Raw genomic sequence first — 26,855 nt, 5'->3', positions numbered from 1 at the left:
GCTGGCTATTAGGTTAATAACACCTGATGTGTTATACACATACAACTATCATGTGAAATACATGCTGTGATCCTAAATTTAAAGAAGGAAGGAGAAAGTCACAGGGGAATCAAATGGATTGCTTCAGTTGTATAGCTAAGCATGGACTGAACTGGGATTAGAATTTATAGCTTCTTGCACCTGTATGTGATTTGCTCTTTACATGTTTCTAAGCAGAATGTTAATCCAAATGGCCATTATTCTGTGCAAATGTTTAAGGTCACCAAAATTATTTTCCATGAGAAAACACAAGATGAGAAACACAATCAGTAAACTTCAAATAACTTCTTGATATAAGCACTTATTACCAAAACACAATTTTTTTTTTCTCTAAAATTTCCAGATGTTAAGTCTTAATCTGTTCTTCAGAATCAAAAAAATAATTGTTTAAGCTGTCACATTTCTTGTGACTGGTCATTAAATGCTGTAGGTTAATCAAAATTATGCATTATCAGAAAAGAGCAAATAGGTCCTTATGTGTGATTTTCCTATGAGTAGGGATTTTCTTCTATCATTTTACTGTAATTTATTTCATTAAAGAACTAGAAAATCCTTTTGATATTTTTGACTACTTTTCACCCAAAGTCTCTGCATGTATTACTTTCAATTTCTTACAGGACATTCACATATAACATTTAAATATTATTGGCAGCATAGAGAACATTGCTTTTTTAGCACAGCATAATATGAATCAGCAAACATTCAAGGAAAAAGTTTTATTTGGTTTAGAAGAGTTTCATCTACTCACTGTTGAGTAGATGGCTTCACAGGAAAATTATTTCTTTTGTGTCAAGACTTTATTTTTTTCCTTTTTCAGTAATGTACAAGGGAAATCTAATTTTCTTCCCTTTGATCTTGTGTTCCTTTTTTGGTTTTGTTTGTCTGTTTTTTAGGTCACAATAAATAAATGGGAGCAGTTTGAAAGAGACAAAGAAACAGTAGTAAAATATCTCAATCAAGCAAGCTCTGTACTTGAACGTATCTTAAACTTTAGCAGTTTAGAGAGCCTCTCCTCAGAACTGGATCAGACAAAGGTACTGACTGTGTGAAGTGCAGGAACTGAGGTATCTCTCTGCCTTGCCTGTTGACATGGGCTGAGTGCATTGCCTTCAATCTTTGCATGGTTTCCCATTAATGCCAATGCAAGTTGCATATACAGATGAGAGATTGCATAAACATTTTAGAGGTAAAATGTCATTTTGTGAAAAAAACCTAACAAAAAAACAACAAAAAACAACAGACCATGAAGAATTTCTCAAAGCCTGCATCTGAAGCATATGTATGAAAGTTAATATTATTTTGAGGACTTCACATTTTATGCTCAATAATCATCTATGCTACTAATCCACTGTGGAGCACTGGCATGACAACATTATTAGTGTGCATTTTGGCAAGGTTGTGTGGAATGTGATAAATAGCACTCTTAGCCCTGAGGAGAAAAAGGAGAAATGTCTACCCCATGGACAAAAGCCATAACATGCCATTTGCCCTTAGTAACACAGAATTATCCTGGCCCATTTTATTTTCTGTTACAGGAGTAATAACAGTGCCTGAGTGCCATGGTTTACACACTGCTGTTAACCTTTGATGAAGCCAATAATAAATTATACCTAACTTGATTATGCTCAGCATTGATTGTTCTGGTGTGTGGGTGTAATGTTTGTGACAGAAAATATTTGCTAAATGAAGTGAAAATACAAAATATGAGGTACTGCAAAATCCACTTGATAAATGCTGGGATCTAAAAATTAAGTAAAGATTTATATTATCTTCTGAAATGCAAAAATAAATTTCTTGAAGAGCTACAGAAGAGACTTCCACTTTTTGAGTTAAAAACCTTTGCACATACAGTGTCCCTTGATAAATTTAATTCAATCTAGTTTGCTCAAATGGACTTTTCTTAAATGCAACATGAAATTAACTTTCTTCTGAGATTGTTTTTATGTATTTACACATTCAGAATATGCATTTAGGACATGGGTACTTTTTTCCAACCATAAACGTTGAGGAAAAATACTTCTTGTGTAAATATATTAAACTCTATAGTTGTATTAATACATCTTGCATCCTTACAGGAACTTTCTAAACAAACAGAAGCAATGGCAGTACAGGCTGAGAATTTGGTGAAGAATTCCTCTGAGATACAGCTTGGTTCAAAGAACAAGCAGTCCCTTCAGCATCAGGCAAAATCAATCCAAGAACAAGTGAAAAAAGTGGAAGTTACTCTTGAAGAAGAGTATGTTCTTAACAAGTCCTAATATTTATTAGATTGTATCAGATTTCTAGACTACCTTGTCAGCATTTTGTGTTGTCTCATCAGCTCTGTCATTTACTGCTTGCTCTGGCATAGTAACCAAGTTATGGTACGAAATATGTCAAAAGAGTGTGTGCAAACAAACAAATTACTTTCTTTTAATTATATGTAGTTCAAAAAAGTTACTTACATTTAACATGTCACTTATCTTTAAGCCCCAGTCTTGTGAAGAATGGATAATTGAGCTCATTCTTGAGGTACTGAACTCTTCTGGAAAGAAAAATCTCAGTTAGGGTATTAGAGCAGCCACAAAGGCATAATTTTCCAGCTTTTGTTTAAAAATGAAAGGTTCAAACTCCAAGGAAAGCTTGAAAAATATTTGTAGATTTTTGTATTTGTAAAAAGTTCTTCCCTTCTCTCAAGTGAGCAATTCAGTTATTGAACTTGTTACTCAAATTCAGAATCCTGCTACTCTCATTTTATCCCTACACATTGAAATGTATGTATGAAATAATTATTTTTGCATACACTAGATCTGATACATAGGTCATAGATACCTGTACCATTTATATTTTGTCTTATTGGAATTATTCTCTAGAATAATTTGCTGTATAAGATTAAGCAGGTTACCATCACCTTGAACAGAATATGAGCAAAAGGCAGTGCTGAAATAATTGGAGGTTGGTTTTTTTCCTCAGAATGACCATTGTCATGGTAATCAGGTTTTAACTTAGTGTCATTTTCTTCCTGATGTGAAATAACAGCTGTAAACTAGAACAACTAGCCTGCGCAGCAAATGAGAGTCTGACCATTTATGCAATGCTTTCTCCAGCATGAAGTGCTAGAGTGATTTTCAAATTTACAATCTCTTACTAAATACTTTGCACTTCATTTTCTCCACTATTAGAGAGAAAGCTAGTGTGATTTTTGAACCTAAGAAAGTTGCCCATCTAGCAATGAATATTTACTTTTTAAATAAAGTATTTTTAAATAAAAGTCATCATTGATATATACCCTTTTAATGTAGACATGAAATAGGTTTTGGTTGAATGTATGGATTATACAGAATATCTGTGGTAGTGTGACATATAATAAAAAGCTAAATACCTCCTGTAAAAGATGCAAATGCATACAACTATCTATAGGGTATCTACAGAACTCATAGTAAGTGTGTAAGAGTTACATTTTAAGTTGCATCATCAATAAAAAAAATTGGCTGAGTAATTTAAAGTGAATTTATTCCAAACTCATAAGTTACATAGGATGCCAGTGAACAGGAAAAGGAGAGAAAAGTTTGAGCAGCTCTCCACAGTCAGCTGCTGTAACAACTTAGCCCATCTGTTTTCCAAGGAGATCATGCAGAGCTGTACAGTGTGTTTGGGATTATATTCTTCACAGTCTGTGGCTTTCTTAAAGAAACTCCAACGAAGGCATACAACTGCAGTTGTGCCACTAATTTGGTCCCTGGATTCTGATTTCCAGCTGTATTTTCATGAGCTGGACTTGAGAGAAATATTTTTGCACACTGTTTTCCTACAAATAACTTGAATTTGCATACACTCTTATCAGTAAATGGCTGTTGACATTCCTATTTATTTTTTTTTTTAATTTTGAAAATAAATAAGAAAAAATGAAAAGGCCATTTTACATTTTTAGGCTACATCTTTTCTTAAAGCTTCCTCTAGCTTTAATGAGGGGGGAAAAAAGTTAAAAACTTTTTTACCATGGAATGGTTTTTAGGCTTTATTTAGAAGGAAAATGTATTTTGAAATTTTGTAATATTCAAATTTTTATGATGAAACTTTAATATTTTCAGCGAAATATAAAATGTGTGTTTTGCAAGGAATGTGCAGGGCCTACATTAGCACTGGTTTCAATTACTTGAAAGGAGCAGAAACTTGTATACTGGAAGTTAATGCTGTTAGGCCTTGTATAATAGCCTCACTTGTGACAAAAAAAGAGGGGCTTTGTTTGCAATCCTAGGCATTGAAAAATCAGTCATAATCTGTCTCTGTTTAACATACCTATAATGTGAAACTGCTAACTCTGAGGGAGTTGTGTTATGTGTGTTGTTAATTCTTTGGCTTGATGTGAAATCATTGCCACAGCAAACACCAACTTCCTATAGGAGGGGGAGATTGCTGTTATAAAAAAGCAAGATCAATAAAGCAGTCAAGCACTGGTGACTGTGTGTATGTCCACATTTCACTGGTTTTAATCATTCTAGGGACTAAATTATGAATATCTGTGCACTCAGTTATCTAAATATTTATATTTCTGATGTAATCATCATTCCATATTATTTCATAGAAACTTCATCCTGTTGTTGTTCCTTTTCCTTTCTCTTCCTGCTATGATGAGATTCTTGTACAGCTGATGAATAAAGCTGTACTTTCTTTTACCTCTCGATGTCCCCTCTATCGCTAATGCATTTGATTGACTTTTGGTGTTTGGTCTAAGAGCACGTTCTCCATGTTTGAATTTAGATGCACAACTCGATCCTCTAAAATGAGAACTTTTTAAAATTACCCTCCTGTAGATTGAATAAGTTCAATTTCTATTTTAGCAAGAATATGGGCAGCTTCACTATATTAAACTGTTTATTCTTTCTAATTGATTTGGTTAATTTTAGTATTAAAAGCATGGAAATGGTGAAAAACAAGTGGGATCATTTTGGCAATAATTTTGAAGCTCTGTCCATCTGGATAGCTGAACAAGAAAAAGAACTGGAAACTTTGGAAACATCTTCATCTCCTTTGGACATACAGATCAGCCAAATCAAGGTGATTAGTTCTTATTGTGTTTAGTATTAAAAGCCCATTTAGCTGTTATTTTGCTAGAGGCCAAATGAGAAAAGAGACATTTTACGTGTTTCAAGAGTACCATGATGAAAAGACAGCACATTTTATACATGAATATACCAAACAGTAAGGTCCTATATAAACTAAAGAAAAACTCTTACAGGCTACCTTCTCTTTTGGTGTTTACTTTCCATGTATGAAGTCTTTGTGTGTATGGTTAGAAACATAATTTATACCCTTCTGATTTTTAGAGTAATCTCAACAAAACAGCTACATAAATACAAGTTGGGTTTTTTAAAACATACACCAGCTAGTTGCTATAGAACTTGATTTTAATCTTGCAAGCTAAAGTTATAACTTGATTTATGTATCTTTTATGCTGAATTAATAAAGAAACTATTGCTCTTGGTAGCTTGAAAACCTACTAATCTACATTTACTGTGATTGTATTTGCACTGTCTTCACTTCTGTGTACGTTCATGTAATTACACAGTGGTTTAGTTTCAAATTGCTGACTGAGGTGCATATTGTCTCCAAGCATTGCTTTTCAAGGGCTGACTTTGTATCCTTCCACAAATGAAAATGTACCTTCTCTGGAATGGCATGTTTCTTAGGGTACAGAGTTTTTCAATAGGCAGTGCACTGTTGCCATTTTCTTTTTTCTTTGACCTACTTGTTCTTCAGGAGGTGCAGAGGTCTGCAGCTGTTTGCAGACCAGCTTGGCACTATTTCCAGAGGATCCTATTAGGCACTTGTTTCATGTGACAGAAACAGTTTATTAACAGATTTTCCTGTTCTTAATTTGTTCACAAATTTACAAAGACTAAATAAATAAAATCTCTTTACTTCATCAGTGAAGAACAATACAATGCTTGAATTCTTGCTTCATCATCACAGCAATTCAAAAACAGTTTCCTTATGAAATAATATTTATTCACTTTTTCTACTGGTATAGTGTTGTCTTGCTTTTCAGTAATTAGTGGATGGGATTCCAGTGATTAAGACAGAAAATAAGTGCACCAAATGATGCTAATATTGCATTACAGTGTGTAAATGGAGCCTTATTAAGCCCCACTAGCCTATTCCAACCAAGTTCCCAGAAAGGTTGTTCCTCACTATAGATACAGATAAGCAGTGATTTTTACACTGCGTTGAAAGTTTCTGAAAATTCCATCATAATTCTTATACATTTAAACACCATGGTCAGCAGATTATGTTTATGAGCACCTGAGTGCACAGACATAAAACATAAAATCCTCCCCATAAGGCATAGGGTGCATCATTGTACCTCAGGTGAACTGATGAGCTTTATGAGCTGTGATATATGAAATGCATCATCTCACCTCCAATGCATGGACATAGCCGGAGATCTGCTTCCGCAGCATTGCTTTGTGCCTGATTTGGAAGAATTTCTGTTTTGTTGTAAGTTTCCTGATAAGCTACCTTGTGTCACAACACTAATCAGCATACTTAGTACATAATTTCTACTACACCACATTAGTAAGGAACATTTCAACTTAGGGCAAATGACAAAAATATAGTGTGCTTCTTGATACCTTTGGCTGACCAGATAAAAAGCCTGGGGTCAGCTGAATGTAATTATCCTACATGGTGGTGGTGGTGATATTCTACTTTTGGTGACGCTGATTGCAAAGCCCCAGTGACTTCAGCAGAGCCAGATTTTCACCTACACATTTCTCTGAAATTCCTGGTGGAACAAAATGACAGTTATCACAAGTAGTTACCATTGGTGGCAGACTCAGTGCGAGTTTGAAAGCCTCAATTATCCACCTTCTTTTATGTAACTGAGTGAATTTAACAGAATAGCGTAGGAGTGAGAAAGCACTGCCTCATTTGTATCTGCTGCATTGTTAGATAATTTCAGCTTCAGGGCTGCAAATCCAGTATTTTTCCTCAGCAACATATTCTCATGCAAAAAAAAAAAAAAGAAAAAGATATTTTATAATCCAAATTAATTCAGAATATATTGCATAAAGAGAAACTATAAATTCTTATAGCACCACTTTTTTTTTCTGACAGTCACCCTGCTAATTTTTGACTGAATGTTGCAGTAAGCCACTCCTGAGCTTTATAATGGCTTTAGAAGGAAGAGATTTTTATCACAATTATATTAGAAGCTGGGCACTACCTGTGCTTTGAGAGTGCATTTTCAAGAAAGTTTTTGGTTGCTTTCATGTACATATGTATCTTTAAAGTTTTTCTATCTGAAAATGCTATTGCCTTTTTCAATTTCAAAGAACTCACTTGGATCTTTCAAATCTCTCCCAATGGGTGGCTTCTATTGCTTTTGAGAACTCCGTGGACATGATACATCAGCAGTAATTTTAAAAAAAGCCTGTTGTGGGAAAAAAGTTCATTCCAAGTTCATTGGTGCCAACTGAATAAATAGCCACTGAATGAGAAACACTATAAGTTTCTTTTTTGAATGATGTAGCTGCCAAGTTTGCCTCTAACTTGTAATAAGACAAATGCAAAATAATAGGAGACAGTTGCTGAAATGTAAAGCCACTGCAAGTTTGTCTTTATGCATTTACTAATTGAGGTACAGGACAGATAAAAATTTGCCAAAAACTATTATCACCCTTGTTTCATGGTTTCCTATTTACACTGTAATGTGGTTCTTTATTTAAACTTCTGCCTAAGGGCACACTCATGATCTAATTTAATTTATCCATTATTATACCTTTTAAATTAGAAAATTAAAACAATCTCTACTGTCTTTTAGTCATGGCATGTTTTATTTGGTAAGTGCTTGAAAACGTATTAAATGTAACTAACCAACTGTTAGAGTTTAGTTCCTTGACAGTACTTTTTCAGTGACACAGTCAAGTTTTTTCCATCTGTTTATTTTTAATCTTGAAGAGAATTGTGTACTACCTTCCTGTGACATAAGAGATGCTAAAATATGAACCATCTTGTCTGTTTGAAAATATGCACCTCAGCCAATTCTAATTGCTCTTCATACACACTAGTTCTAGGGCAGTCAGTATTTCAAACCTTTTCCAGTGATAGTTTCAAAAAGAAAAGTGGTATTTACAGGTCATATTAAAGACTATGGTAACTAGTTATTTCAAGTGGTCAATGAACTCTCACATAATTTTTTGATGAAGGATGTTGGTAGCACAGAGAAAAAAAAGGAGTTGGATTTTTTTTTAAAATAATTATAAACTTATTTTCAATCTTTTTACTACTGCTTTACATTTTAGGTTATTAATAAAGAGATAGAAGGTAAAATAACTGGGATCTCAAATCTAGAAGAAGAAGCCAAGTCTTTTTCCCAGTTTGTTACCTCTGGAGAACGTGCACATATTAAAGCCAAACTGACTCAGGTCAAAAGGTATTGGGAAGAACTAAGAGATCATGCACAGAGACTGGAAGGAACAATCACAGGGAATGCATCAGCACAGCAGAAATATGAAGAAAGTCTTAAACAGGTAGACTATGAAAAAGGGATTGTTTGCAGCAATTTATAGAATTATTCTATATTTTTCTAAATTTTCTATATTTTTCTAAAATTGTCTATAAAGTACACATTATAAAAGAAGGGACTAAAATAAATAAGTGTATTTGTGAGGGAATTCTGAGACCTAGATACATAAATCTGTGCTTTGAATTACCTAAAAGGCATTTTCAGAGAGACAGTAATATATGCACATTCAAAAAAATTATGTTGTCTTCTAGAAAGTCTATGCGATTCTTCTGGATATTGCACAGTTGAGCCATATCCATACTTCTTATAAACACTTTTAACTTCATTCTTTGGTTGATAGAAGGTTGTAAAGAAAATAATTTAAATATTATTATTGCTCCAGCTGGGAGGAATTGAGCACTGTTAGCATCTTTTAACTTCAAAAGGCACTCAGCACTACAAGGCTTAGGATATAAAATTCTCTTAGCAGCAAACATGTAAAAGATGTTATTTAAAGAATCATTTATGTAATTCCTGCTGGTTTTAGCTTCTGGTTTGCCTTTTTTTTTTTTTTTATATAGGTGCAGCAGTCAGTGTCTGAATTTGAAGCCAAGCTTGCTGAGCCTCTCACATCGTGCTCTTCGGCAGCAGCAACATACGCAGCCCTTCAGGACTGCACGGTGAGCGTGTGGCCAGCTGTTCCTGGCACTGAGTCCAGGGACACGGTGTCACACTGACCCCCTTCCAGGAGTGCCAGTAACCCCCAGAGCAGGGGCTGCCCGCTGCCACACAGCTCAGGGCGAAGGCAGAAGCAGGCAGGGGCTGCCTGTCTGTGTGAGCAGCTTCAGGGAAGGCTTAAGTACTTCCTCAATTATTTCTTGTCACCATTTCAGACAATATTGGAAAGAAAGCCTAAAAGTACAACTTAATCCTTCAAGTTACTGGTTTTGACTTTATGCTTCTAAAACATTGTGAAAAACAAGAGACAAGAAACAAGTCTTTTACATATTTTTCCTCTAAGGTTTTCATGAAACTTGGATTTTGGTATAGGTAACCCTGTGATGAAAGAAAATATGTCCTTGGAAGTAATTTTTCTTGAGCAGTGAAGAGACTGGACAGAGTTGCAACTTAGAAACTTTTATCTGTAATTCTAGGAATCCATGGGTATTTGGATATTTGGTTCAGTCCATTACAAAAGGAAAACAAATACTGGATTGGTATTCAAACCACAAATAATCCAGTCTCAGGGAATTGGGGGTAGTATTTTTGTTTGTAAGTTCTGATATGTTTTTTCAACTATAATAATTGCCTTTCTTTCTAAGAGAATATTACAAAACATTTAGTCATCTTGTTCTTGCAGTAAAATGCATATGATGTCTTCTGAACTTAGTAACTGATAACTGCTTGTAAAGGCTATTTTCAAGGGGGACCTTGTCTGCTTCAAAAAAGTTGAGGAAAAGTATTTTACATATGGAGGATTTATTCAGACAGCACTTGCAATCACCATTTTTATTGACTTTTAAACATGAATATGCTGAGTATGCTGTTATAAGGTCTTGTTCTCTTTAGGGAATCATGATGATTAAGTATCTTGATGATTAAGTATCAGCAGCTTGTTCCTGTATAATTCACATTTTGTCCTTTATATGATTTCTTGTAATTATAACAATTAACTATTGTTGTTACTATTGCACAGCTGTGAGTTGGACCTTTTGTGATCTTAAATCTGTTTCATTTTGTGCTTTTCTAACTCACTGTGCTACATCTCAGTCATTTTCATATGGACAAGTCTCCCAGCTTTCTAGAAACAGCAACACTGGAAAATGTAGTTAACATTAGATGTCACTTCTATGAAAAGACCCTTTAGGTAATGCTGATGGAAATTCCAAATAGCTCTTTCCTACTTCTCCCATGTCGGGACATTGGTTGTAAGTCCAGCAGCCCTCACCTCTTGGAGTGAGGTTTTGAGTTTACTCTGTATAAATTAGAGCAAGTCTTAGACAGACATGAGGGAATTTCAAGTTTTTCCTGAATTTGGAACTTTGTTCTACATGGATGCTGCTGTGTTGTATGCCCATGCAGGAGATCTGACTCTTTTTGCAGAGACTTTCCCTTTAGCACTGTTCCTAGGGAAGTATTTTGCCACTACAATCTAGTTCATTGGTATGCTGGGGACACAGGTACCTAGGGTGGACCTGAACAATATCTAAGCTATGAAGTGACTTCATGATCTGGTGAATGTAGCATTGCTTCAAACTTATGAGTAGAACTAGAGAACTTTTCCCTCCATTGTTACCATAATTCTGTTTATGTGTATGACTTCTTTTTTTTTTTTGCATGTTCACTAGGACCTTTGTCATACTGTGGAAAAACTGAGCAACCCTCTGGCCTCTCTCTCAGCCGGTGTCCGAAAGGTGTCTAACAAAGAAAAAGCTGCTCAAGAGGTCACAGCATTACAGCAGAAATATGAAAAAGTGCTGGAAAGTGCTAAGGAGAAACAGAGCTTATTAGAGAATCTTCTTGCTCGGTGGCAGAAGTGAGTAAACTCTCACATCTGTTGTGATGGACACAGTGACTTTCTTGGTCAGTGTGTGAGGCTGAGAGGATGACTTGGTAACTCTAGGTTGTGATTTTGCTAGGCAGGAGAAGGAGCTGTCTGCCTTCTTGGCCTGGTTGGAGGGGTGTGAAGCTACAGGCAGACCTTCAGAGCAGTATGTTTCTGCTGACAGAATTAAGCTGGAAGGTGAACTGCAGGCACTGCAGGTATGTTTCAACTGAAATACTGTCCTCCTGCATTTTCTGGTGTATTTATGTGTCTTTTAAAGGAAGGAATTACTAATTCTAATCTGACAAGTCAATTGATTCTGGGCTTTGCAAATCTCCTAGGAGGTATTACATTATCACTTGCTATTTCTCAATGACTTTACTATTACTTTTAACTATAATACACCAGTAAAGAAAAAAAAAGGAGCCTTGGTATATCCTATTATCTCTCAAGGAAGGACATTGTTAGAAGATCCTTTCTCTAGAGAAATTCGTTTGTTAGGCAATATTTCTTTTCTTTTGTTTTTGCATGTGAGAAAAGGCTCTCAGACTGAAAAATGCTCGAAGGTTTTGAAATCTGATTTCTGATTTTTTTTTTTTCAAACACAAGTCTTTCATCCTCTTCATTATGCCTTCCCTTTAAATTTTTGCCATTTGTTTTTAGATTGGTATGAAGCAGTTGGTCAAATGTAGCATCTTTTATACCTTCCTTGAAGCCAAGTAGTCCAAGTTGTCAGTTTTAAATATTACTGAAGAAAAGGAAAATTAATTGAGGGGTTGGGGTTTTTTTGTTGCTGTTGTTGTTGAGTGGTTTGTGGTTTTTTGGGGGGATTAGTTTGCTGTTTGGTTGCTTGTTATTGAGGTTTTTTTGTTTGTTTTCAGGGTTTTTTTTGGGGGGTTGGGCTTTTGTTTTTTGTTGTTGTTGGTTTTGGGGGTTTTATTGTTTGGTTTTTGTTTTTGTTTCTGCTTTGTTTGGACCAGTTTGCAACATTTCCTCACAATTCTCTGGCTGCACACAAAATCTGTTGAAAAACTTGTCAATTTTAGCCACTGCCATCATACAGTAGAGCTGTATGGGAAAGTCACACGTTGTCCTAAAGGAGAGAAAAAGACCAACTTTGATGAATCCCTAGTGAATTTAGCTGTCTGAGAGGTGTTGAGTACCTGCTTGTCCCAATAGGCCTCAATTCCTCCAAGGATTTGACTCTGCTCACTCACTTGACTCAAAGTACTGTACTGGAAATCTGCAGCTGTTTTTCCATGAGTTTTTCTTATACTGCATAATATGGTACCATGCTTAATCTAAGAATTTTTCATTCCATTGTTATCCCAGGATTTGCGAGCAGATATTGAGTCCCATACTTCAGTCTATGAGAGCCTTTTACAGTTAAATGAGTCGTTATTTCCAACAGCTTCAAAGCACTGTGTGAAAACAATAAAAGAGAAATTTGAAGAGCTGGATGAAAGATGGAAAGCTTTACCACAAATTGTTGATAAAAGGTTTGTGCTTCAGAATGTTTTTCACATGTTAAAGTAACCAATATCCAGATGAGGAAGCCCAATCCCAAACCATATTTTTCAAAGTATCACCATTAGGAAGACAAAGGTTTTAGATCAGTACCAATCCCTGAACTCCCAGGAATGGGGGATGGAAAATCCCACACATTTTTGATGCTTTCTTTTTATATGCACTCCCTGTATTTTTTTGGTAGAAGAGTCTGTTTGAAGGAGTGTGGGGCAGAAAATGAAGGCAATGCTGCATTTCCTCAGTTACAATTTCCCAAGTAAATTTCAAAATCTCTAATGATCTGTTCTTGATTGTTTCAGTTATGTGCTTTATCTTGTGCAAAGCCATACTATGGTATTTTTAAACTCACTTTGAAATTCTAATTTGCCATAAATATTATAAATGCTCAGTTGTTAGGCTGCTGGCTCATGTTAAGCTCAGAAAAACTGTCTCCTTTATTTCAAACTGTATGTTATCATGTTTTCAATTCTTTCCATGATGAACACATATATTTTACTATTTGTAAAGTAGCTTAAATAATAGATCTTGACCAATGTCACAGTCTTCTAGGCTTGTAATATACTTGTTTTACAATATAATGATTTTCTACATGTTGAAAACTAGGTAGAGAAATTTCTAAAGGAAATGGGAAGGTAAATGACAAGATCTTTTCTAAGGTCAAGGTTTAGACTTGGTACTTAGGTACTTAGTTCTGCTGGGTACTCCTTTGGACACATTATTCTTTTGAATTGCATTCCTCTGGTCAGGCTTTACCCTTGCTTACTTCAGTGGAAGTTGAACATGAAATTCCTCACCCCCGGCCTAAATTCATGAGACTCTTACTTTAATTCAGTATTTCAGATGATAGGCAACAATTGCTATGACTGAAAATCAAAGTTTAGCTTCCCTCAGTAGCATTGTTTTTGCTGGGATTACACCCATAAAGAAAATTTGAAGAACATACCTTGGTTTTTTGGGGTATCTCTAGCAGTTGATATAAACAAAAGAGTAGAAACAGGAAAGATCTAAAGGTGTTTTCAAATGTTATGTTATTCCCCAGAAATAAAAAAATCAATATGGCAAACTAAAGTAATATTTCCTACTTTCCTTGCATCTGGCATTGATTTTAATACTGTCCAGTCAGCTGTGGGTTTGATTAGGGGAAGTGATTAAATTGCATCAAGTGCTTTCATATTTACATCTGACATTCTATAGGATCAACTTCCTTCAATCACTTGTTGCTGAGCATGGGCAGTTTGATGAACTCCTGCTCAGGTTTTCAGACTGGATTAAGCAATTTCTTGCTGAACTACAAGCCACTTCAGAGATAAGCACAGCTGACCAACAACTAGCTGCATCTCACAATAAGGTAAACTTTTGGATGTAAATATTAAAGATGGAGAAATTGTACAGTGCATTTGGCTAAATACTCATCTAGAACTAGCAAGTAATTTATTTGTTTGAAGACCAATATGTTGTTGCAGTCACATACAGACTTCTGTTGAGAATTATAAAGAAAATTTTAACACTGAACTATTCCCACTAAAAACCCCTCAGTAGTACTTGTTTCGCTCATAAATTTAGTATTAAAATGTTTCCTGAGTTGTTATTTGAAGAAAGCCCTATTTTCTTTCTTTCCCATAGAACCACTCAATGGAAGTTGAAAGTAAGAAACAGGAGTTACAATGTCTGAAGGAGCATGTAGAGAAATTGGGTTCTTTCAGCAGCCCAGAGGACCAGCAGACATTGCAGGGAAAGACTGAAGATTGCTTTCAGATCTTTCAGGAGGCATGTCAAATAACTAGCCAGAGACAGGATGCCCTGGATCAGTTGCAAGTATTCCTGGAGCTCCACAGTGCTGCATCAGGAGTGCTCCACCAGCTGAGGCAGACAGTGGAGAAAACAGGAAATATGGATAAAGCTAAGTCTGAATTACTGGAGAAGGAACTCCATGGTGTCATTAAGGAAGTTAACAAGTTGGAATCTGATGCTGTCAGTTTGGATGGTTCCCTTACTAAGGCTCAGTATCATCTGAAGCACAGCATTTCTGGGCAGAGGACCTCCTGCAGGGCTATGGTGGATAACCTGGGTGTGGAACTGGAGGCAGTTCAAAATCTGCTGGGAACCAAACAAAGTGAGGCAGAAGCTCTTGGAGCCTTGAAAAGATCTTTCATGGAGCGTAAAGAGCAGTTACTGAAGAGCATTGAGGATACTGAGGAAAAGGCTGACAAGGAGGGCCTGAAGGAGACAACACTACAAGCCCTCCAGCAAAGGTAAAATCATTGTCACTTTCACACTTGATTGCAATCTCTAGACCTTTTATGATTCACTTGAGGCATGTGTGCGTTTTCTGCCCAGGTACTTTACTTCTTGCCAAGCATATGTATCTACTTAATTAAATTTTGTAAGCGGACTACTTGGATGCACAGAACACTAAACAAGTCCTGCTAATCTTTTATATTGAAAGAACAGTCATGAAAGTCTATGTCTCAAAAATAGATTTTGCCCAAAAGAATCTAATATCCAAGCAGCTACTAGAAATCCCATATAACATAACTATCTCTGCCTTGCAGAACTGAAGATTGTACATGGGATGATGGAATTAAAACACTTACTGTAATAAAGTATTAGTCTAAATATCTGAGTATATTTCCAGATGACTGTTTGAGGGGGAGGTACATACATATCTATATGATTTTATAGCAGTATTGTATCAGAAAAATCACATTCTGAGCCCAGTTTAGCAGAAAAAAATAAAAAACCCAACCAAATTCCTATATTGTAGGAAATGTTAGGGGAAAAAAAAAATAAAGCAAAGATGAGTGAATTTGAAACTAGTCTTTTAACTTGCAGATTGAGGATCTTTAACCAGATAGATGAAGAATTGAATTCTCACCAGCATGAACTCCAGTGGCTCATGGACAAAGCAAAACAAATAGCTCAAAAAGATATCACACTTGCTCCTGAGATTGACAAAGAGATAAATCGCTTAGAATCTCTGTGGAAGGACACCAAGAAAGCTATTCATGAAAAGTAAGTAGATCTTTAGCTTAAGCTAAGAAAGGAGAAGATGGAGAAAGAAACACAGTTATTACATGTAATATTTTCTTGCTATATTAGTTACAGTGAAAAGCAGGGCTTGTAGGTTAAATAGTTAGTAGAAGATGAGAACACATAGTTACTATGTATTTGAGTATGAGTATTTGTACCAGTTGTACTTAAACTATAAATAAAGCCACAGATAGGTCCTCAGTACAGTATGACAGATATATATTTTATTATATACATCCTATATTGCATGTTATTATTTTCTGAAAGATAAGAATTCTCCACTGAATTTTCACAGTCACTCTAGCTGGCACATATTTTCCTTATTTATTACATAAATTTTCATTCTTTATTGGTTATGTGTTTCTGACAGTTCTATATTCAGTGGTCCTAAATAATTTTTAAATTTAAGTAATTCTGTCTGCCTAAAGAAACAGGTTTATAATAACCATTAGTATGTAATCAGTTACACTGTTTGTATGTGACACATGATCAGACGATCAGTTTTGTCAATGAAAGTTGATTACTAAAGAAGCTAAAGAAACCAGAGAAAGTTTTATCACACCCTTTTCTTTATCTTAACTAGTTCACAATCATCTTTAAAGAAAACTAGAAGTGTTTTCTCTATTGTATAGACACAGTTTTAGACCCTCCTGAACCCACTTATTTTGGGGAGTTCTTTGGAGCATTCAGAGAAGAGACAGCTCCTAAAACAGTTGCTCCTCTTTTTTGACAATGTCATGTTTCCCAAAATCCTTTAACTGAAAAGCATTGTTTTACAAATAAACTTTGCATATATCCAAAGTATCAATTTTGCTTCTCTCTCTTCAGTATAAACACCAGGAATGGATTGAATAGGGTTTTTCTCCACTGTCCATTGCCAGAGCATAAATAAGCTCTCCTAGAGAGAGGGTGGGAAAAAAAATTAGGCTTGTTTTTAGCAGAGGGCTAATTTATTCTCAGTAGAAGGGAGGTAAATTGAATGTAACATTTTAGTCCCAAAAGCATGCATCTGACAATTAGAGGGCAAAACAGACAGATCTAAGTATGCATTGCTTTAGTCTTTATTTCTGCTTCTTTTTATCCAGAAAACATTCCATGTTAAAAAACCAAGTTTTTTTTAAAAATGAACTGTGAGTGGCACAATCATTATAATGTGGTTTTCTGTCAAAAAGATGCTAAACTTAGGAGCTGAGAAGCTTGAATTCCAGTTTCAGTCTTTCTTTTGCTGAAGTCAGTTGCTTTAGTATTTGATATGTATGAGATGGCAATTCACATTCACGTCTCTTCAGTAAGATGTTTTGTGACGGATCACCAGTGATTTGTAAACCCAAAATATTAATATTTCTTTGGCTGCCCAGTTCATGTTTAGCACTGCATCCTGGTTTTCCCATGATGAATTGCTATGTCATGTTCTCTGTCCTTCAGAAACATGACAGCAAGTGGTACTAACACAGCTTTTCATATTACAGAAAGGAGCAGTCCTGTGTTCTGATTGATCTGATGAAGGAATATCAGAGCTTGAAGTCAACAGTAATGAAAGTCATAGACAGTGCTAACAGTGCTTCTGTGACCAAATCCATATGGAAGGATCATGAAGATGTCAGGCGGACATTATCAAAGGTAGTGACACATATTATCCTTTGAGGAGTTTTCATGAGTTTTTTGATTAAATGGACTTCTTTAGTTTTAAAGATGCCCTTGAACTGTGTTTGAAGCTCTTTGAATGTACTGTCAAATCTTGTCACACTGGCATTCAGAGTTTAAATTGTACTGATTATGATGAGGAAAGAATATAGCCCTTTTTTGCATCTTGGTGAGGTCTATTAATCTGTTGTTAGTGGAAATGCATATTCTTAATATATGGAAAGCATAAGTGGAAAATAGTAGAAAGCTCTTTATATGAAATACATTTAGAATATATTTCTATAATAGTATGAAAGGATAGTTCTAGTTAACATGCTTCAATATTTTTCTATATTGGGTAAATTTTGGAATAGATAAAAGGCCACAAAGGAACATCAATTGCACACATTTCTGATGTGTGTAATTTTTATGTCTGTCTCTTTCCCTAAGAGGACTTCTGTCATGGTGTGTAATGTTGATACTAGCCACTGAGCAGAGATAAGGTATTTGGATCCCTACATTGTATTAATTTCACTGGATTGTATTTCAAAAATACTAAATTCTGATGTCCCTAACCCTGCCAGGATAAACAGTTCTGAGTTAAATTCTTTCTATTCCTTTGGAGGGTAATTTAATTTGGAAGCCTATTGAGCTCTTGATTCAAAACCTTTTAGTCAGATCTGTATAAACCTTAATCTAAACTGTACATATTTATGGCCTCTTTCTAATAGACATCTTAAAAGAACAAAAAGCCAGAACAGAGCTCACCAGTCCAAAAAAGAGCTTCATGTAACTTCCACATCATTCCTTTGAGACTTGGGCTGAAGAAAATTCCCTGCTGCAGCAGTGGTCACATCCAGGCCTGAAGAAGTTTGAGTGCAATAATTGCTTTGGCCATACTGCATACAGATTATTGTTAATACTGCTCTCTAGTACTTGCTGTAGAAAAAAATAAAAGATTCTTACTGTGATCCATTCTCAGCATCTTACCCTTTCAATGAAAATATCATAAAGATTTCCCTATGCCTAGCCTTGCAAACCTACTAGCTAGCCCTGAAGATTTTGTCTAGTTCCTTCCAGAACACATCTATACTTATGTTTTCCACAATGTCTGAAAGTAGTGATGGGGTTTTTAATTCTAAATTTTATTTGCAACACCTCTGTTTGCCTTGTTATAACTCCTGAAGAAATTATTCAATGATGAAGAATGGAAAGGCGAATAAAAAAAAAAATGAAATTTCCTTAAGTCCAGAAAATATCTGGTTACCAAGTGGAAGAAATTCAAAATTTGTTACTGCCACTTGTGTGCTTTATGTATAAGAACAATCATCCTATTTGATTATGCCTCATAAGAAAACCATGTCAGTTGCATTGTATTTTGTGGAGTAGTTAAATATTAGATATAAGAATTAACAAATTATAACATGGGGCCAGGGATGGGTACCTGGAGAACTGGATTTTTCTTTCTTTCTTTAAGGTTCCATTAAACAAGCAAATATTTATGTCCACAGCATGAAGCTGCCAAGAATGATCTGAGTGACAAACAAAAAGACCTGGATACTTTCACTAATAAAGGAAAACATTTGTTAGCGGAACTGAAAAGAGTACAGAACTGTGACTCCACTGCGCTGAAAACAGATATTAATTCCATGGTGGACAAATGGCTAGATGTAAGAATCTAGTGTTTATTTACCAAATACAGTTTCTAAGTTTAGATAAGCTTACAATATTACCATTTTCTTAGGATATAAGAGTACAATTGTTTAGTGAAATTTACTTTGAATTATAACTCAAAGTCTTAGAGGGATTTGGTATCCACTGTATGCATGAAGTTGTGACATTAATTTGGTAGATTTTATATGATTTTATATGATTTGGTAGATTTTAAAGCAGTGTATGAATGCTACTACTGTAAGTTTGCTGACTGCACAGTTCCAAGCATGAATTGGGGTTGGATTCACACCTCATGCATACCAGCAATACTTTATTGAAGCAAATTAGACTAATAAGTTTTTACTAATAAGTAAATTACATTAAGCTAAACCACAAAAGATATCAATATGTTGAAAAAGACATCATTATAGGAGAGAAACAAAACATAAAAACTAGTTACAGAATCATGGATTGGTTTGGGTTGGAAGGGATCTTAAAGATCTGGTTCCAACCCACTGCCCCCAGGGCAAGGGCATCTTTATCTAGACCAGGTTGCTCAAAGCCCCATTCACCCTGGCCTTCAACATTTCCACGGATGCATTTACAATGGCTCTGGACAATCAGTTCCAGTGTCTCACCACCCTCACAGTAAATAATTTCTACCTAATATTTTACATTTTCACATTTATACTGCTTTAGTAGCGAATTTGTACATTACAATAAGAAGGATAAATGTAGTTTTTTTGAAAAATGAGTTTTATTTGAACATAAAACTCTTTCACAGTAAAAAAAATATGCAGATATTTGGAAAGAGACACTTAAGATTTGTGTTCGTTTTATGATCTGGGTAACTAAATTGAAATTAGAATTCAGAACTAAATCCAAGAAAATTATTTTACCCAGGCTTACTCATTATTTTCGATGCACTTGTCTTATAACTGTCTGCAAAATAGAGAAGTCTAAAATTAATTTGTGAATGGTATTGATATATTCTTCTTCCCTAAAAGGTGTCTGAAAGAATTGATGATAACATTGACCGACTGAGTGTAAGCATGTCTCTGTGGGATGACATCCTGAGAACTGGAGATGAATTGGATGGATGGTGTAATAAGTGCATTTCTCAACTGAATGAAGGCATCCAGAACTTCAGTAACAGTCAAAGAATGGAGGTCCTCCTGAAAGATTTCCAGGTTCTTACCCACAAATCATTGATAAAAATGTTGTGGATCAAAATGTCAAGAGATGTCCAGCGCAGAGGGAAGGCTGTGATGTTGTAGACCTCTGTGTCTTCTGTTGAAGCTGTGGTACCCTAAGCCAATAGCTAGCTGAAAGCGTTCCTGACCTTTTTGTTTGAAGGTGTTAGGTTCTGAAAGAAGCAGTAATTGTACATCTTCCTATATCTAAACTCCCTAGTTATTTTGACTCTTGAAGTTACATTTGGTTCTAGACTGACTTGTGTTCCAGTAAAAACCAATGGAAATTTTAGACAACTTCAGCTAAAGTTTATCAAAAAAACTATTAGTTTCTAAAACCTCATCCAGGAGAGCAGGTTCTCCAGACAATAGAAGACATATGCTGGAAGGTAAATTTTTATGTCAGGTTCTGACAATTTCAGTTAGATTATGACTTTTTTTCTGGATAATGTTAAACTCTTTTAGAAATCTAGCCAATGATCAGGATGTATCCTGTCTCTATTGGCTTAACATACACATTAGAGCAATCAGAGATTAAGCCATATTCTACTTCATTTGGAATTAATTAAGTCCTTAAGAAGATGCACAGTGAACATATTCAAGTATTATGATAGAATATAAACACTGATAAATCAATTTTTTGCTCAAGGTTAATCTTTACTGAATGCCATTTGGGGGTGACAATGCTTTATGTAGCAATCTGACCGCCTAAATTCTTTGCTGTTAAAACTAGACACCCAAAACACAGGTATATTTGATATACAGGAGGTCCAAAATAGCAGATGTGATCACTATGTGTACATTTACAGTCACAGAATGAACAAATTCCTTTTTTTGTACTTACTTTTGGAAAGGCAAGAGGAAAAGCAGTTCAGTGACAGTAGAGTCCTGCCCTTTCAGCAGTCAGAAATAGATGAGCATGGACAGCAACAATCAGTATACCTCTTCTCTGGCCCAAATCAGTGGTCACTTTCTTGACTGACCACCTATTATATCCTCCCTAGCACAAAATACCTCCTAACTATTCTTTTGGACATTCAGGGCAGATGTTAAGTTTGGCAATTTAATACTGGAATCCACCGTCCAATCTTTTAATTGGAATGATGTGTTTGAAATTTTTAGAAAAGGAAATTTGGGCAATAGGATACTGATACTTCAGAACTCCAAATTCTGATTTTCAGCTTTCACTTTGATACTGCATTTTAAATAAGTAATTATTTTAATAACTTGGATCTATAAATACGAAGTCCAGATATGTCAGTGTATATATATCAGCTTTCTTAAATCCCTCTTAAAGTTAAAATCTATTTCTGTGTCTAATTTTTCATCAAGAGCTCACTTGCTTATAATAAAAATTAGAGACCACATGCAATACACTCTACACATGTCTTTAAGTGGAACCTAATACCCTCAGTAGATATTTCCAGTCAAATAAACAATGATATTTTCAGCTTTATTTTCCCAGTTTTAACCAAAAAAACCCAAACCTTTTAGAGCATTTTAAATGCTAATAATTTGTATGGTAATTTTAAAGGAGGAGAAAATTTCTCTGAACTAAGTCTAATAAGAAAAAAAAGAAATGGGAGGTTTTTAGAGCAAAAAATTAGTACAACAGTGTTTTCCCTCTGGTTCCTAAACTGTGTGTATATATTCTTTCAATTTTGAAATTGATGGAGCATCCTTCTGAAAGTCTAAAAGCTTCTTGTAGTTTGGTAGAAAACTTTGACCACATCTCTTTTACAGTCTGAAGTCAAGAATAAAGAACTGAAGTTGGAGCAACTTAGTTCCAAAATTTCAGAACTCAAAGAACTGACCCATAGTCAAGAGCCACCTGCAGATCTCCAGGTAAAATAAAGACATTTGTAACCACAGATTGTGCTCAAATAACTAAGAAAACATTCCTTCTTACATTTTTGTCTTCCTACACCTCTTTTTTATTTCAAGGTGACAGACGCAGCATTATTATTTTTAAGTAGCATAACTATTCTTTATTTTCATATTTTCTCTAGGTAACTTGATTTTTTTTGTACAAGCAGCATGTCATAAAGTAAGTGAACATTAGGGTTGTAGAAGTATCTTTTAATAAATCCAAATAGTATCAATCGTTTATTATGTAGCTGATGAGATATGATACTACAGATATTCTCTACACTGCACAACCTTAAGCCACATCACATGTGAGTGCATGCACACTTTGTTTCCTTGAAAGAATTATAAGGCAGTAAAATATGTTCATTTGCTTTGTTAAAAAGCGGGTTCCTTAGTGGACTAGAATAAGGGGCGCTGAAATAGCTATTGCAAGAAAAACATAAAACAACGACCATGGAGGTAAGCTGTTGAACTTGTGGCCAGATACTTATTTCTGTGTTCTAGGGCAGTCACAAAACCAAAGTATGACTTTTTGGAAGTTTGATTTCAAACAGAAATGGGGTATTTGAGATTACTAACTTAATGTCAGAAATCTTAAAAATTAAGCTGACTTCTGCAATTTCCATGGGTGAGGATGTATCTTGAAACATACCAGGTTTTAATGGAAGTTAATGCAACACTCAAGCCTTGCCCACATTTGGAAGGTTGCCCAGGGAGGTTGTGGAGTCTCCCTTTCTATAGAAGGTAAAAAATCCACCTGGATGTGTTTCTGTGTCACCAGCTGTAGGTGACCCTGCCTTGACAGGGAACATGAACTAAGGAAGGTACAGAGGTCCCTTCTAACCCAAGGATTCTGTGAACCTGATTTATATATAGTACCATATTATAGATTCAGTTCTATAACTGACATGTGCTCAGCTAACATCTACTATAATTTTGCATATTCCTGTCTTTGGAATGGGTTAAGGGGCAAGGTTCTAGCTTATTTTTTATACTGTCTTCAATTTTCACCTGCTTTACACTGAGATACTTTAAGCCTCAGTGTTTTCTAAGGCTCACTCCCCAGTTGATATTTCTTTTTATTGAGCTATTTGAGTGTAGGTCATGTTCTATATATACAGAAAACTAGTAAAGAGAAAATATCACTGTATAATTTTTCAGAACTGGATAACAACTGCAATAGTTTACAGTCTGGCTTTTTATAAGTTAGTATCCCTTCTTTGGATTACTATATGTCTAACACTGAATGGTTGTTGTTTTGTAGGTATGTAAGTATCTCCAATTAAAGCTGTAAAGATAGCAGAATTATCATTGTGTGCCACTTTCCTACCTTCTTTTTGCCAAGAAGCATTTACCCTAATAAACATTTTTATTATTAAATGCCTTAATACATAACATTTTGGTTTTAGTTTATAGAATCAGATTTGAGGCAGAAGCTGGAACACGCCAAAGAAATATCAGAGACAGCGAAAGAGACGCTGAAAGATTTCAGTACCCAGAGATGCAGTTACAGAAGCTGATTGGCCAGATGACAGACTGGCTATCTCAAGTGGAGGAGACGCTGTTAAGCTGTGCTCGTAACCTGGATCCTGAAGCGCTAAATAAACTAAAGGTCAGTGCTGAAAAACATTAATATACTTTCCCTTATGCATTGATCTTTGGGGGTTTTTTTCTGAGCTTTATACTTAATTTTCCTTTGATAAAAAATGCTTATCTCCTGCACAGCTGCTAGAATATTAGCAAATAATACAGGAAGTTGCACCAATGAACAAAAGTTATGATTTATTAACTTTACACAACTTTTTAGAAAATTCTAGTGAATATGGTCTTTTTTGTTGCAAGAACTGGTTTTGTTACATTGAACTCCTTGTCCTTACTCCAGCATGTGTGTTGACTCCCTTGCAATAAGTTATGAACTCATAGCACATGACAGTAAAAGACACTGGTCCAAATTCCATTTTAAACACAACCTTCTACCTCAGAAGTCCTCCTCAGTCATCATACATAGCCATTCTTTTTCCTACATCCAAGTGCTCTCTTGATGTGCATGCAGTTATGCACATCACAATATGACAAACCACACTGAGGTTTTAACTGTGAGTACAGTTAATATTGATATACTAGCCAATTCAAATGTAGTTTTCAGAAAACGTTTCTCTCAGGTTGTATGTTAAGTCCCCCCTGTATTCAAAAGTCCTGCCAAATACCTGCCAAAGTGTCATATGGCATCCCACACGTGCCTTCAGACTTTGCCGAAAATATCTATTTCTATTCAATATGCCTTGAAATCTATTCATTTCAAATAGAGTAATAAATCATGAGAAACATCACTTCCCACATTTCTGTGATGGTTCTTTAGTTTCAAGGATTCATCTCACTTGGAAAATTCAGGAAACATCATCCAGTCAGTGCCTGTTTCCTTCATTGTGTCTGGGATGACTTATAGAGCACAACAGGAAAGAACATATGGGAGGAGTAGGAATGTTTCAGAAAAAGACAGTTCTTTTGTTTCTTTATAAATATCGTGTTTATGTTGTAACTTTATTTTCAGGAAACACAAAAGGACCTTCAGCTTCAGCAAAGCAGCATTGACTCAACTCGCGAGACCCTCAATAGCCTCTGTCGCAAATACCACTCGGTAGAGCTGGAAGCTCTTGGTGGCACTGTCACTTTGTTAATAAAGAAGTATGAAGCGGTGAATCTCCTGTGTTCCAGAACACAGGCCAGGATGCAGGAGTCCTTGGAAAAACATTTCCTCTGTGAGTCCTCGGGCTGGTTAATAGGAGTGAGCCGTTAGCCCACAGCCGTGAGTCACTCTGGAGTCTGCTGGAGTTTCCAGTGATGTCACTTGCAATTTCAGCTTTATTTTCATATGGAGCCTCTCAAAAAGTCCTGTTACCAAATGTTCATTGAATAACTGCTATGCAGCAAAGCATTTTTACATACTCAATTTTAACTATGTAATATGCATGAAAATGCATCATTCCTCACTATTAGTATTCATCTCTATAGCATAAATGCATGGTTTTTATTTGCAATAAAGAGAGGTATATAACCAGGTGGAGGTGTTTACAATGTAAAAGTACCCATCTTAACTATTTCCTGGGCTCCCTGGATAGTCAGTGGAGAAAAGTAAGCAACTTGTAATCTTATTTATTAAGATACTGATTTAGATTTTATCTAGCATAAAATTGGGATGTATCATAAATTGAAATTGACTGTCAAGGGCAGTCTAGTAAGACTGTTCAAATTTGGATGTTTGAAGTGGAAACATCTAGTTTCTAATCTTAACTCCCAAGGTTATTGATAACAATTAGATTTACTCTGTTAGCTTTTACACACTGTTCCTGAAGGATAAACGATTTGTTTAAAACAGCTGTATAATACTGTGGATAATGCTGTAGCTCAAAAAAAAAATATTCTCTTTTTTATACTTTTTTATTAAATAAGACTCTATGCAAGAATTCCAGGAATGGTTTTCTGGTGTGAAGGCTGCAGTAAAAGAATCATCTGACAGGTCTGGGACAGCAAAGCAATAGAGGCAAAGCTACATGACTTGCAGGTATAGTGAACAAGTTAAATTAAAACAGCCAATAATTAGCAATTTAGTATAGGAGCCAACTGTATCTCTAAAATACATTGTAGATGCTAACACATTTGGTTTTGTTTTTAAAAAAGGAATATAAGAATGGTTCAAGGCAGCAGTATGCACTGTAGAGGGAATACAGTGAAAACTGTGGTCCTTGTTCTGAGATCAGAATTTAATTTCTGGAAGGTTTATGTATAACTATCTTCTTCTTCGTTTCTTCTTAATTTTTTTCTTCCTTTCTTTCTTTCTTCTTCTTCCTTTCTTTCCTTTCTTCCTTCTTCCTTCCTTCCTCTTCCTTCCTTCCTTCCTTCCTTCCTTCTTCCTTCCTTCCTTCCTCCTTCCTTCCTTCCCTTCCTTCCTTCCTTCCTCCTCTTCCGCCACTTCCTGCCCCACTTCCTTCCACTTCTTCCTTCCTTCCTCCTTCCTTCCTTCCTTCCTTCCTTCCTTCCTTCCTTCCTTCCTTCTTCCTTCCTTCTTCCTTCCTTCCTTCCTTCCTTCCTTCCTTCCTTCCTTCCTTCCTCCTTCCTCTTCCTTCCTTCCTTCTTCCTTCCTTCCTTCCTTCCTTCCTTCCTTCCTTCCTTCCTTCTTCCTTCCTTCCTTCCTTCCTTCCTTCCTTCCTTCCTTCCTTCTTCCTTCCTTCCTTCCTTCCTTCCTTCTTCCTTCCTTCCTTCCTTCCTTCCTTCCTTCCTGCCACTTCCTTCCGCCACTTCCTTCCGCCACTTCCTTCGCCACTTCCTCCTTCCGCCACTTCTTCTTCCGCCACTTCCTTCCTTCCGCCACTTCCTTCCTTCCGCCACTTCCTTCCTTCCGCCACTTCCTTCTTCCGCCACTTCCTTCCGCCACTTCCTTCCTTCCGCCACTTCCTTCCTCTTCCGCCACTTCCTTCCTTCGCCACTTCTTCCTTCGCCACTTCCTTCCTTCCTCCCTTCCTTCCTTCCTTCCGTCCTCTTCCTTCCTTCCGCCTTCCTTCCTTCCTTCCTTCCTTCCTCCTTCCTTCCTTCTTCCTTCCTTCCTTCCTTCCTTCCTTCCTTCCTTCCTTCCTTCCTTCCTTCCTTCCTTCCTTCCTTCCTTCCTTCCTTCCTTCCTTCCTTCCTTCTTCCTTCCTTCCTTCCTTCCTTCCTTCCTTCCTTCCTTCCTTCCTTCCTTCCTTCCTTCCTCTTCCTTCCTTCCTTCCTCTTCCTTCCTTCCTTCCTTCCTTCCTTCCTCTCTCTTCCTTCCTTCCTTCCTTCCTTCCTTCCTCTCCTATCCTTCCTCTCTCTTTCTTCCTCTCTCTTCTTCCTCTCTTTCTTCCTCTCTTTCTTA

The 26,855-nt window shown here is 36.0% G+C and overlaps 1 protein-coding gene across 1 annotated transcript in view; it reads left to right on the top strand.

Moving 5' to 3' along the window:
• The window catches only part of SYNE1 (spectrin repeat containing nuclear envelope protein 1), a 296,656-nt gene that overhangs the window by 104,064 nt on the left and 165,737 nt on the right, over positions 1–26,855 (top strand). Inside the window, 15 exon segments of the mRNA XM_058833865.1 lie at positions 933–1,073; positions 2,115–2,275; positions 4,926–5,076; positions 8,322–8,549; positions 9,106–9,204; positions 10,873–11,060; positions 11,164–11,287; positions 12,402–12,568; positions 13,791–13,944; positions 14,220–14,848; positions 15,429–15,608; positions 17,096–17,246; positions 18,761–18,919; positions 19,910–20,092; positions 21,839–21,940. Coding sequence (XP_058689848.1) covers positions 933–1,073; positions 2,115–2,275; positions 4,926–5,076; positions 8,322–8,549; positions 9,106–9,204; positions 10,873–11,060; positions 11,164–11,287; positions 12,402–12,568; positions 13,791–13,944; positions 14,220–14,848; positions 15,429–15,608; positions 17,096–17,246; positions 18,761–18,919; positions 19,910–20,092; positions 21,839–21,940 — 2,817 coding nt within the window.

The sequence above is a fragment of the Poecile atricapillus genome, chromosome 3, assembly GCF_030490865.1.
Source record: "Poecile atricapillus isolate bPoeAtr1 chromosome 3, bPoeAtr1.hap1, whole genome shotgun sequence".
NCBI classification, from domain to species: Eukaryota; Metazoa; Chordata; class Aves; order Passeriformes; family Paridae; genus Poecile; species Poecile atricapillus.
Note: the sequence above shows the minus strand (reverse complement) of the source record. Positions and strands in the feature narration are given on the sequence as shown.